This window comes from Octopus bimaculoides, chromosome 11 (genome assembly GCF_046866305.1).
Source record: "Octopus bimaculoides isolate indiv1 chromosome 11, ASM4686630v1, whole genome shotgun sequence".
Taxonomy (NCBI): Eukaryota; Metazoa; Mollusca; class Cephalopoda; order Octopoda; family Octopodidae; genus Octopus; species Octopus bimaculoides.
Window position 1 is genome coordinate 7,837,489 of NC_142938.1, and position 13,390 is coordinate 7,850,878.

The window sequence follows — 13,390 nt, forward strand, 5'->3', positions numbered from 1 at the left end:
GCTGAGTGAAAGAAAAGTGTAGTAAGATGTCTAAAAAATATGGAATCATTGTTGAAAGTGGGATAAAGAGAAATGGAATGTACAGCGGCCAAAGAATTAAGGTGACAAACTGAACACACACACTATATATATATATATATATATATATATATATATATATATATATATATATATATATATATATACATATATATATATATAATATATATATATATATATATAACAATAGTGAATCCTTTTATTACTTTAGATAAATAAGAATAAATAGGATAAAAAATTCGACGAAAAACAAAATGTAGGAAAAAGATTTTAGGAAAATAGAGTTGTTGATCGTCAGGAGAATGAAAAAGCACAATGGGTTGAGAGAGAACCGTATTTCTGTTTTTCTAACACTTATCACTTTCGAAGTATCATCGTTCGTAGATGAGGTAAAGAAGAGAGAGAGATCTTGTTCTTGAGGTAAATATTAGAAAAAAAACTGGGGAAGCGAACGAGAATCTGTTTGTTATTCCAGCTTCAATTGAATGTTAGCGCAGATAAGACATCTGCAGAAATTGGGAATAATCATTGGTTTGGAGAAGCACGAACGGTCATATACGAGCTTCTGTTTCATTGTCTTTGGGCAACTTTGAAGTTTTTAAGCGCAATTTTTACAGAATTTACATAGTTTCAGGAAAACCACCTAAAAGCACTCTTTATTTTGTGTATATCTTTTTTTTTTGCTTCCTAGAATATTTCTCTTTTTGGTGGTTTTCTAGTACATTGGAAGCAAATAATCTCTCTCTCTCTCTTTCTCTCGCTCTATATATATATATATATATATATATATATATATATATATATATATATATATATATATATATATATATAGTTTCTTTTGAACGTACGAATCTTTGAATTTCTAGACATTGGTAACTAAGAGAAGAGATACCACCTGAAAAACGAAAATCAGTTGATCAAGCTCTTTCTATGATGGCTGATGTGTTTCACTCAATATAATCAACCCTTTATGAAAGTAGCAATGATTTTATTAACAACGGAAAGGAAGATGATGTTAACTCTAGCATTTAAACTCCATAATGCAAGAGAGCAAACTAATTACTCTAAGACATCAAATCCGGCATTCTGCTGTCATTAGTCTATAGTGCACTTGAAGAATAATAATTTCTTTAATTAACAAAGAATATCCGAATATGAACTCAGGTAATACAATGCGCGCATGTATCTCCCCCCCCCCTTTCAGAACTAATAAATAGATTATATTATTTCATATTCGCACTGCGTCGAGTTATTTTTAAATTTCGGTTAAAAATCGAATTGTCAGTGCTAAGAACCGATTTTATGGAGGAATCAAGTGTAGTTTTGCAAAAATATATTCGATCATTTTTATGGCAATGCAACTGTATCAAGACTATCTTGCGCGAGAAGAGAAAATAAAAATTAAAAAAAACTCTATCTAGGAAGCCTGTTGTTTATTGTATAACCAACGAATAAATTATTAATTTCATGTTTACAAATTAAACAGGTTTAAAACTATAAGTTATATAAATCGGAAAATTTTACGAAGAAGTAAATATATATATATTAGGGATAAAATCCAAAATTACAGGTAAAAACACAATTAAATCAATTTATTAAAAATTAAAATTAAATTAAGCTTCGCAGTATAAAATATATGTATATATATTGGCGCATAACAAATAAGCAGGAAAAAAGGAAATAACTGATAACAGTTATGTTAAATAGCCATCACAGTTAAGTGTAAACATTTTAATTAAGGAAGGCATGAAGATAAAGGTATGATATATATATATATATATATATATGCAGGGCAGGGAATCATCAATTATATATTTATGATTATATATATATATATATATATATATATATATATATATATATGTATGTATGTATATATAATGTGTATGTGTGTTAATGAAATGAAAACGGAAGTGCTAGGCATGTGAAATATATGTCAGTAATATGTTTCATTAAGAATAAAGAAAAACAACATGTTTTAGATAGAAAGATGGAATGTCAGAAAAATTAGTTCTTCCTTATTGTTTGGCTTAGAGCTGTGTTAGAATGCATTTAGGAATATTAACGATACTTACCATCTTGCAATAGGATAGCGCCTTTTCTCACGCAGGTGCAACATACCTAGGAGGAATGCATGATGTTTTTCGAGATGATTTTTACAAAGATGAAAAGGTAAATGCAACTGAAAGCTATCCAAGAACCGCCATGCGCCCATTAGGGCGCCACCATAACGTTCTTTGGTATTGTTGACAGCATTTTCAGTTTCGTAAAAATGCAGTTGGTTAATTTATAGACTATTTAGGTACTGTTATTAAAACGATAGAATTCCTTCGTAAATAAATTTAGAACTATGATTAGTTTATTTGAATGTTGTTTATGGAAATAAATACGTAACATTTTGTGATTGTTTAAAAATTCTGCGCTTGAAGCTGTCAGCTGAATTGACAATCTAATTTAGGCGACGAGCTTGGCAGAATCGTTAGCACAGCAAATAAACTGCCTAGCGGTATTTCGACCGTTCTGAGTTCAAATTCCGCCCATGTCGATTTTGCTTTTAATCCTGAGATCGATGTAATCGATTAGCTATGCTTCCATAAAATTTTAGGGTTTGTACCTATAATAGAAAATTTTATTAAGGCTGAGTTTGCAAAGAGGCAAATTTCGTTGGTTTCTTGTGACCGGACGACTGTGCCATCTCAAATTTTGAGTGGGGAAGCAAGTCGATTAGATCGACTCCAGAGCTCGACAGGTACTTATTTTGTCGACCCTGAAAACTCGATCTCGGCGGAATTTGATCTCAGTATGTACAGAACGAGAAAAACAGTAAACACCTCATCCGATGTGTTACTGATTCTGCCAGTTCGCCACCTAAGGAAATGGAATAATACTTTCTGAACGTTAGACAAACGCATATTGATGACGAACAAACTAAAGGGTTTGACCCGAGCAAAAAAAAAAAAAAAAAAAAGAAAAGAAAAATAGTGTAATAGGTGTAAAACAGCTTGCTCTAAATGAATATGAAAAAAAAAATGCGCGCTCGCGAACGGGGTGGGGTGGTGGGGAGAGGACTCGGAAAATTCACATCGTCAGACCATGACTTTTAACTTCTAGTATTTGACCCAAAACAAAAAAAATTTAGTAATAGTGTAATAGCTGTACAACAACATGTAGTAAACGAATATGAAAAAAAATTTTTAAATGCGCGCTCGGAAGGGGACTCGGAAAATTCACATCGTCAGACCATGGCCTTTAAACTCTTGTGTTTGACCTGAGCAAAAAAAAAAAAAAAAATAGTGTAATAGGTGTAAAACAACTGGCTGTAAACGAATATGAAAAAAAAATGCATGCTCGTGAACGGGGGGGGGGGGGGTGGAGAGGACGCAGAAAATTCACATCGTCAGACCATGACCTTTAAACTCTAGTGTTTGACCCGACCAAAAACAATTTTTTAATAGTGTAATAGCTGTACAACAGCATGTCCTTTAAACTCCAGCTTGAGTCGGATTCTTTAAGTGGAGCTAAGCAGTAGGAGACCAAGAATGAGATGGTTGGATAATATCCATGGTCTCAGTTGGTCATGCTTGGGAAATCAGCAGAAAAGTGTAATGATGATTGTTTCCGATAGGACCCTATGGAGGAGGTGCCTGAGGACTCTACCCCACGACCCTCTCAGGAATAGCGGGCAAAAGAACCTCCAAAAAGCTGATGGATGGATTGATTTGAGAGAGATTTGACTGCTATGTCTAGCAGGTTGACTAACCATATAAAAGCTCCCTTGTTGTAAGCTTAGAGCTTCTGATAGGACCCTATGGAGGAGGTGCCTGAGGACTCTACCCCACGACCCTCCCAGGAATAGCGGGCAAAAGAACCTCCAAAAAACTGATGGATTGATTGATTTGAGAGAGATTTGACTGCTATGTCTAGCAGGTTGACTAACCATATAAAAGCCTCCTTGTTGTAAGCTCTAACCATATAAAAGCCTCCTTGTGGTAAGCTCAGAGCTGTGTGGTTATCTCTTTATATATATCAGAGAAGTTGGTGCATATAAAGAAAAAAAAAAGGGATTTAATTATGAATTAAATTTTTTGGTGCAGTCAGAGCAAACGATGAAGTCAGAGGGAATTTTGGCTGATTAACAAAGACCTATTTGGAACTTTGGCAAGAAGGACAAGAAACCAGTGGGAACTCTGGCAAACCGACAAGGAACCAGCACGAAGCCCAGTTGATATTAAAAGTACAACTTGCACTGAAGTAAACTGCCTGTCTGACATCTTGAAATTTATAGACAAGTTCTGCAAGTTGTTATTGTCATTGTTGTTGTTGTTTATTCCTAGTCAGCTCTGTTCAAGTAAATTTTATAACCAAGTAAATTCCAGCCATTACTGTTTTGTCTTTTTTTTTTTCTATGTGCAAGGGAACCAAGAGCAATGTTATTTAATGTGTTCATATTTTTTAAAAAACTGTAAGGTGTTATTTTGAAAGATTTTGTGTGTGTGTATTTATATGTGTGTGTGCATGCATGTGTGTAAATATATATATATACATGCGTGTGTGTGTGTGTGTGTGTGTGTGTATATATATATATATATATATATATATATATACAATAATAGGATAAACTCTTATATAAGAATTTAACGTGAGGCATTCTTGTATAGTTATGCCCTTATATATATATATATATATATATATATACTATTTTACTCTTTTACTTGTTTCAGTCATTTGACTGCGGCCATGCTGGAGCACCGCCTTTAGTCGAGGAAATCGACCCCAGGACTTATTCTTATGTAAGCCTAGTACTTATTCTATCGGTCTCTTTTTGCCGAATCGCTAAGTTACGGGGACGTAAATACACCAGCATCGGTTGTCAAGCGATGTTGATGGGACAAACAGACACACAAACACATACACACATACATATATATATATACATATATACGACGGGCTTCTTTCAGTTTCCGTCTACCAAATCCACTCACAAGGCTTTGGTCGGCCCGAGGCTATAGTAGAAGACACTTGCCCAAAGTGTCCACATATATGGATTACTCTGGACTCTTCTGCTGATCATAAATTGCTCTAATACACCACGACGTCTGAAGCCCTTGAACTTTTTAAAGTTTATGTAAAAGTATTATTATTATTATTATTATTATTATATATATATATATATATATATATATATATATATATATATATATATATACATATATCTATGTTTGTGTTTCTGTGTCTGTGTTTGTCCCCCATCACTGTTTGATAACCCATGTTCGTGTGTTTATGTCTCCCGTAACTTAGCAGTTCGGCGAAAGAGAACCAATAAAATAAGTAAAGTAGGCTTAAGAAATAAGTCATGGGTCGGCTTGTTCGACTGAAACTCTTCAAGGTGGTGCTCCAGCATGGCAGCAGTCAAACGACTGAAACAAGTAAAAGAATAAAAGAATTTGAGAAATGTCAGAAAGGAAAGGGTGGAATATCATCAAAATAATATTTTTTTCTTTTGCAACATAACTAATTTAAATCAACAAAATGTACGAGGGAACAAAGTGAAGGCATGTTAATTGTTCGAAATTACATCGGTGGTGGGAACACACGTTTTAATCTTGAATTTTGCTTTAATATGATTTCAAGCATAGGATCGTTCCCAAGTCAGTGTTAGAAACGCTTAGTTTGCAAATTCTGGGGTAGGTGTTTTCTAGATTAAAACGATTTCAACATTTGATTGCTGTTACTAAGAGTCAGAAAAAGCAGGAAAATAAAAAGCCGTCTGCATCCAAGGGAGGCTACTCAGAACGTTTGCAGTTTTTTTTTGTGCCTAAGGGAGAGAATTATTTAAAGCACCTTATCAAAATTTATAATCATTTGACCACCACTATCGTCACTATCGCTCCTCCACATCTTCGTCGTCGTCGTCGTTATCACCAGCCACCATCATCATCACCATCATCATCATCATTATCGTCACCATCATTATCAGCAGCAGCATCAATATCGTCGACGTCGTCACCATCGTCCTCATCATTATAGTCATCATCGTCGTCACCACCACCAAAAAAAAAAAGCCCCACCACCACCACCACCACTGCCGCCGCCGCTGCCATCACCACCACCACCGCCGCCGTCGCCGTCACCACCACCATCATCTCATTTTTTGGCTTTTATCTGTAAATTTTCCCAGCTGGGGTTTACGATATTTAGGGCTCCCATTTTCTACTCCTTCCTATTTGTAAAATCTGTTATCTTTGAAGTCGATTGGTCTTATGTGCTAAAGTTTCTGCCAGCTTGCTGCTTTCTCGCTCGCTAAGAAATAATAACCAAGACTTCCTCAAATCATATTTTGCCATCTTCAGAAAGGAAATACACAACAGACAATGGTTTTAGATCTAAATGCCCTTTTTTCTCCATTTCTTACCTCATCCCATTGTTGTACAGTACACCAGTTCATCTCTGGACAATTTCAGTAATATAAATATGGAACTGAAAGGGAGATGGAAGGGACAGACATTCAGTGGAATGAAGAAGCAAGGAAGATTCTGATGAAGTCATCTCTAATTAAGCAGCTGTGTGGATGAATGTAATCTTTATGTTAACGACTGTGTGTCCCGTTCCACCAAGATATGGAGAAGGGCTGTGAATTAGGGGCTAATGTGTTACATAAACCAACCAAGGCTGTAGTTCACAACCATTTTTTTATCTACAGACCCCTTTGTTTACCGTTTTACTCTGTCTGCTATTGTCCTTTATTTGTGGGACAATAGCAGACAGAGGCACAAGTCTGGACAAGGTTTTTTATGGAAGACCAGCAGTTGCCCATGCATGCCAGCCTCCCCTCTGCATGCCACCGATGTTAACCAAGAGAAAGGGAAAGGGCTTAATATAACTTGGCACCAGTGACATCGCAACCCATTTCTACAGCTGAGTGAACTGGAGTAACGTGAAATAAAGTGTCTTGCTCAAGAACACAGCACACAGCCCAATCTGGGAACTGAACTCACTACCTCATGATTGTGAGCCCAAAGCTCTAACCACTGAGCTATGTGCCTTCACATCGACAGTACAGAACAGCTTAAGAAAGGAAGGCTCAGAGAATGTATTACATTGCTAATCTTCTAATAACTGCCTGGGACTGTTTGCCTTTTGTATGTCGATAGAAATACTTTGAAAATCAATACAGACAGAAGATCTAGAAAGTTCCTTCAAACAGCCTGAACTAACTGAAGTATCTTTTATTTATTTATTTATTTATTTATTTACCACCATCTTTCTCTCTTCTGACAGCGAATAGGTTTCCAAGGTAACCTACATATGTATAGAATGACCTTGTTGTTGTTGTTGTTCTTCTTCTTCTTCCTTCTTCTTCTTTACCACTGCCATCACCGCACTGTCACCACCGCCACCGCCACCACCGCCACTGCCACCACCGCCACCGCCACCGCCACCCCACCCACGTCCATTCATTCTGAGGTCTGCCTATGAGGCCAACGACTCCACCCCTCTCCACTCCCCACCCCATCTCCACTCCCCCACCCCTCTCCACTCCCCACCCTCTCCACTCCCCACCCCTCCACTCCCACCCCACTCCATAAGGCTCTATGAGTCTTATGAACAGTGATGAGAACACAACAACCTGAGAACCTTGTTTTATAATAATAATAATAATAATAATAATAATAATAATAATAACAACAACAACAATAATAATGTTTTGCGTTATGAAGGAACGGTTGCTTGTCACCCCTCTGCGCCTCCATCCTTTTGAAGAACCACCATCCAAGAAGAAACATCGATTTATGTAAATGCAGAGATACGTTGTAAGATCATTCGGTTGATGTTTGGTCTGAGAGGTGAGAGACATGGCTAAAGTGAAGCGAGGAAGAAAGACAGGTGCCTTAAATTGATTAATGGAATGTGTTGGCATGGAGTCAGTTAAGCTCAGAGGAGTAAGACACATGAAGAGGAGTCACAAAAGTAACTGAGAGAGAGAGAGAGAGAGAGAGAGTGTAGCTTAGAAATGGTTGCGATTTCTAAGGATATTTCTCATTAAAAATCGGTTTGTATTTTATGGTAATTTGTTACTAAGTTGATTCTCTTATCGGTACTGGCATGTAACTACATAGTTTTGAGGGTGACTGGGTAGCACTTTGGGTGAGAGTCTTCTGCTATGTAGAAAGAGAGAGGGGGAGAGAGAGAGAGAGAGAGAGAGAGAGAGAGAGAGAGAGAAAGTGAGAGAGAGGGAAGGAGAGAGAGAGAGAGAGGTGTTTTTACAGGGCACCACATGGGTACTTTTACATGTCACCTCAAGGGGGGGCTTTTACGTGGCACTGCACAGGTGCTTTTACGTGGCACCCTGCAGGCACTTTTACATGGCACACTGCACAAGCACTTTTACATGCCTTAGAAAAACAAAGTTTCTGAATAAATTAATAACACTTTTGTTGTTTTTTAAATGCCTTAGTCATGGGAGGACGTTTTTGCAGGACTGCTATTTTCAGCATGGTGGTATCTCTTAGATACCCTAAATTATAATTTAAAATAATTATCACCTTTGAAGGTTTTCATTCTCATGCTGGCCACCTGATAAAATCGGTATTTAAATATCGATCTTATCCCTGTTTATATAAATATACATATATATATATATATATATATATATATATATATATATATATACATATCTGTGCATGTGTGTGCCTTTGTGTCTGTTAGGAAGAGGGTTTCTGTTTTCGTGTTATAGAAGAGTGAATTTTATTTCAAGGACTTGGGCCACCATGTTTCAAACAGTCTGAGCATCTGCATGGAGACTCCCTTCTCATAATACTTACAATATTAAACTGGGCTACTCCTATCATAGAACAGAGGTGACAGAGTCAGAAAATGATAATACTAATTTATAAAACCCAGGAACCCAAACACCTTTTCAGAATTTGATCATCTGCAATCCTCCTGACTAATTAGGTACGGCAATGCCACAGATGTAATTTCTCATCCCCACCCTTTCATCACCCACCCATCCATCCACCAACCCATTCACTTACCGACCTACCTACCTGTTTCTCACGTCGCACAATGAAGGACTAATCAATAAGACGGCTTGGCGCAAAAACACAAAGGTTATTATGGTCGTATTAGTTTTCTTCTGAAAATATTTGTGTCTCAACGAGTAATCATTAGTGTTTGTTGAGTGTTCAAAAGTTTCAGCTACTCCTATGTAATAATAACGATAATAATAATAATAATAATAATAATAATAATAATAATAATAGTAATAGTAATAATAATGATGATGATGATGATGATAGTAATAGTATATCATTATACAATCACACATATATGTTTATCCATGCATAAATATACACATGTATATTTATGTATGTATGTATGCGTATACATAAATGTGTGAGTGTATGTGTGTATATGTACGTATCTATGTATGTGTATATATATGTGTGTGTGTGTGTGTGTATGTATATATGTGCATATATATATATATATATATATATATATATGTATGTATGTATGTATCTATGTAAATATATAAACAAATATAAGTACATATATGTATATATGTGCATATATATGTATATATATACATATATATATGTGTGTGTGTATATATGTATGTATTGTGTTTGTATATGTTATATATATATGTGTGTGTGTGTGTGTGTGTGTGCGTGTGTGTATGTATGTTTATTGACAAAAGTAAGTGATCATTAACACAGTGAATTACATATGATTGACTTTCCGGCAAAAAAATAAAATCATTCACTTCTTTTTTCGTTTTGTTTTAATTTTTTTTTGTGCTTTTCTTGTTGCCATTCAATATTCTCTTCTTGGTATAGTTTATTCTTATTGGCTATTTTATATACAGTTTACACCAGAGATTTTACAATAAAATTATGTAATATAAATTAATGAATAGAGAAAGAAAGAAAGAAAACATGAGAGAAAGAAAGAAAGAAAGGAAGACAGAAAGAATGAAAGAGAGAAAGAAACAAAGAAGTGTTATAGTTTCTTAAAACTCTTTAAATAATGGTCAGATTTGCTCATAATTTTTTTTTTTTTTCAAGACAAAATTTCTTAATTTTGTTCTGGATGTGGCTGTGTGGTAAGGTGCTTGCTTCTCCATCACATGGTTCCGGGTATATATGTGTGTATATATATATATATATATATATCTATATATATATATATAAATATATGCATACACATATACACATGTGTGTGTGTGTGTGTGTGTGTGTGTGTGCATGCATGTGTACGTATCTATATGCAATGTTCTTCCATATACTTCCAGTCACCAAATTAATTCACTTGCATAGCAATAGTTGGCCAGAGGCTACAGCAGAAGACACTTGCCTGTGGTGGTGTGCCGTGGGACTGAACCTGAAACCACAAGGATATGAAACAATCTTCTTAACCACACAGCCATGCCTGTACTCAATAAGAACCCCCCCCCCCAAAAAAAAAGAAAAGGAAAACAAAAAGAAAATGGTGTCTCCCTTCTTGAAGATTCCCAGTCTAATAGCCATTGATCTAACATTGTCAAGATCTGTATGGTTGGAGTCGCATGTGCCACAAACTCTTCACATTAAAAGAATTTGTAGAAAGACATCCATTAGAATGATACGCATAACTTAACTCTAACTGAGTGCCAATCAATTAATTAATCAATACTTATAAATAATTCTGGTTAGTTATCAGCTGGAATAGAAACTCTCAATAAACTACAAATACTATTGATTTCTTTTGATTACGCATATTCTCAAATTTCATTGCAGAATAAACTCAGTCCCCAGTATATTACGGGTATTTAGTATCTAAAAGCAATCAGCTGGCAAAATTGTAAACATGCCAGATAAAATGCTTTGTTATATTTCTTCTGTCTTTACATTCTGAGTTCAAATTCCATCAAGGTTGACTTTGCCATTTATCCTTTTGAGGTTGATAAAATAAGTATCAGTCAAGCCCTGGGGTCAATGTCATTGACTAACCATGATTCTTACTCATTGTGAGTACATAACATTTTAAATGCTTCGTTGCTAAACCTATCAGACTGCCTAAGTTGTTGTTGGCGGCACTTTTAAAAGTCATACTCTTTTACTTGATTCTGTCATTTGACTGTGGCCATGCTGGAGCACCGCCTTTAGTCGAGCAAATTGACCCCAGGACCTATTCTTTGTAAGCCTAGTACTTATTCTATCGGTCTCTTTAGCCGAACCATTAAGTTACAGGGACGTAAATACACCAGCATCGGTTGTCAAGCAATGTTGTGGGGACAAACACAGACACACAAACATATACACACACATACATACATATATATAAATGTATATATATATACATATATATATATATATATATATATATATATATATATATATATATATACGACGGGCTTCTTCCAGTTTCCGTCTACCAAATCTGCTCTCAAGGCTTTGGTCGGCTCGAGGCTATAGTAGAAGACACTTGTCCAAGGTGCCACGCAGTGGGACTGAAACCCGGAACCATGTGGTTTGTAAGCAAGCTACATACCACACAGCCACTCCTACGCCTATAATTTACAACTTGATTAATTTTAAAAGTGGGAATAAACAAGCATCATATTTAAGAGAGTAATCTAAATGCTAAAGGGTTAAATTTGGTATTGTCTCCCCCCATAGTTTTGAGATCAGAGAGTATTAGAGTGATCTGATTAAAAAAACCTTTGACCTCGACGATAAGCCAGAAAATAAGGTTGATAAATGACTTATGGCTATACATGTTTATATGAGGCTTAAAGTTCAATCAATACCATGTTAGTCAAACTCTCACCAATGGGAGACATTTGAATAATGAAGAAAATGTTTTCTTATGAATAGTAATAATACCATCAATTTTTGACCCGTTGTTTTTATTATCAATAGATAGATAGACAGATGGGCATTTATATATATATACATACATATATATATATATATATACATATATATATATATATATATACATACATATATATATATACTTGTATATGATGTGTGGTGAATTTATGGAAAGAGATCCCATAAAACTCATCAATTTAGTTAAAAATAGAGAAGTTGTTAAAATATATGAGAATTTTAAAATTCTCTTATATATTTTAACATCTTCTCTTCTCCATTTTTAACAATATGTCTTGTTAAAGACAGGTAAATGTCCTCTACTATAGCCCTGAGTTGGCCTACGTCATTTGAGTGGATCTGGTAGATTGTGTGCGTGTGTGCATGTGTCTTTGTTTTTGTGATTGTTCCCCACCACTTGACAGCTGGTGTTGGTTTGTTTATGTCCTTGGAACTCAGCAGTTCAGCAAAAGAGATGCAATAGAATTAATACCAGACTTAAAACAAACAAACAAACAAAACAAGTACTGGATTGATCTGTTCAACTAACCCCTCTAAAATGGTGCTGCAGTCCAATGGCTGAAACAAGTAAAAGATAAAAGAAAAAGGTAACTTGGTCTGCATTATCCAATGTATTCTTTCTTTCTTTAAAGCAACAGGGTGTAATCTTATGGAGATTTAGTTGCCATTTCTAACAAATCAAGAGACCACACAGAGGCTCTCTTTCATTGGCTGATGGGGTTGCAGTAGTGATTTCGGGGGTAGTCTTAGGTGTATGTCTGGATGTTTGCAGAGTTGTTTGTATAAATGTCTTACAAAACTCCACCAAAGCATATAACCCCATATGAGCTTTTGTGACCTGAAAACATTTCTGTTAGCAAAAGTGTTTCATGTGAAACCGTAGGTCAGAGATTTCCAATTCAATTTAATCTATTGTTATTTTACATAAAATACAAAAGAAAAAACAACCCCTCAAAACACAGTGAACTGCTGAAGTTGCACAGGATCAGCAAACAGAAGCAACAATGAAAAATCAATGTTAATCAAATAACCAAAATAACAAACAGCAGTTGATATACAATACAACTGCAAACATTCCAGTATGTGAAAACAGACTTAACATTTATAGTAAATTTGTATGCTTAAAACATATTTATTCTCGCTGTAGAATAATAATAACCAACAAATATTTATTTTCACAACCAGTTACGTGACCAGAAATATAGTCATCAGTTTCAGGAAAGTCCAGTTGCACATGATACTTCACATGACTAACAGAAGATAGTGTAAAGCTTGATGTTCGTTGGTAAATGGATTTTATTTTGCAGTTATGTGAGATTAAAGTATTTTTCAAACATAATAAATATGTTATAAACATTAAATAGACTTTTGTATATATACAGAACTGTTCAATAGTCTTACTATATGGCAGTATTCCAATTGATATGAATGCAACGGTTGAATATAATAACAATAATAATAATAATAATAAT

At 35.1% G+C, this 13,390-nt stretch overlaps 1 protein-coding gene across 4 annotated transcripts in view; it reads right to left on the bottom strand.

Moving 5' to 3' along the window:
- Positions 1-2,281, bottom strand: part of LOC106874869 (calcineurin-binding protein cabin-1) — a 55,451-nt gene extending 53,170 nt beyond the window's left edge. For all 4 annotated transcript variants that reach the window (XM_089359360.1, XM_089359358.1, XM_089359356.1 and 1 more), the window contains exon 1: positions 2,115-2,281. In XM_089359360.1, coding sequence (XP_089215486.1) covers positions 2,115-2,117 — 3 coding nt within the window. In that variant the 5' untranslated portion in view covers positions 2,118-2,281. The remainder of the gene's footprint in view (positions 1-2,114) is intronic.
- Between the last annotated feature and the right edge of the window lie 11,109 nt (positions 2,282-13,390).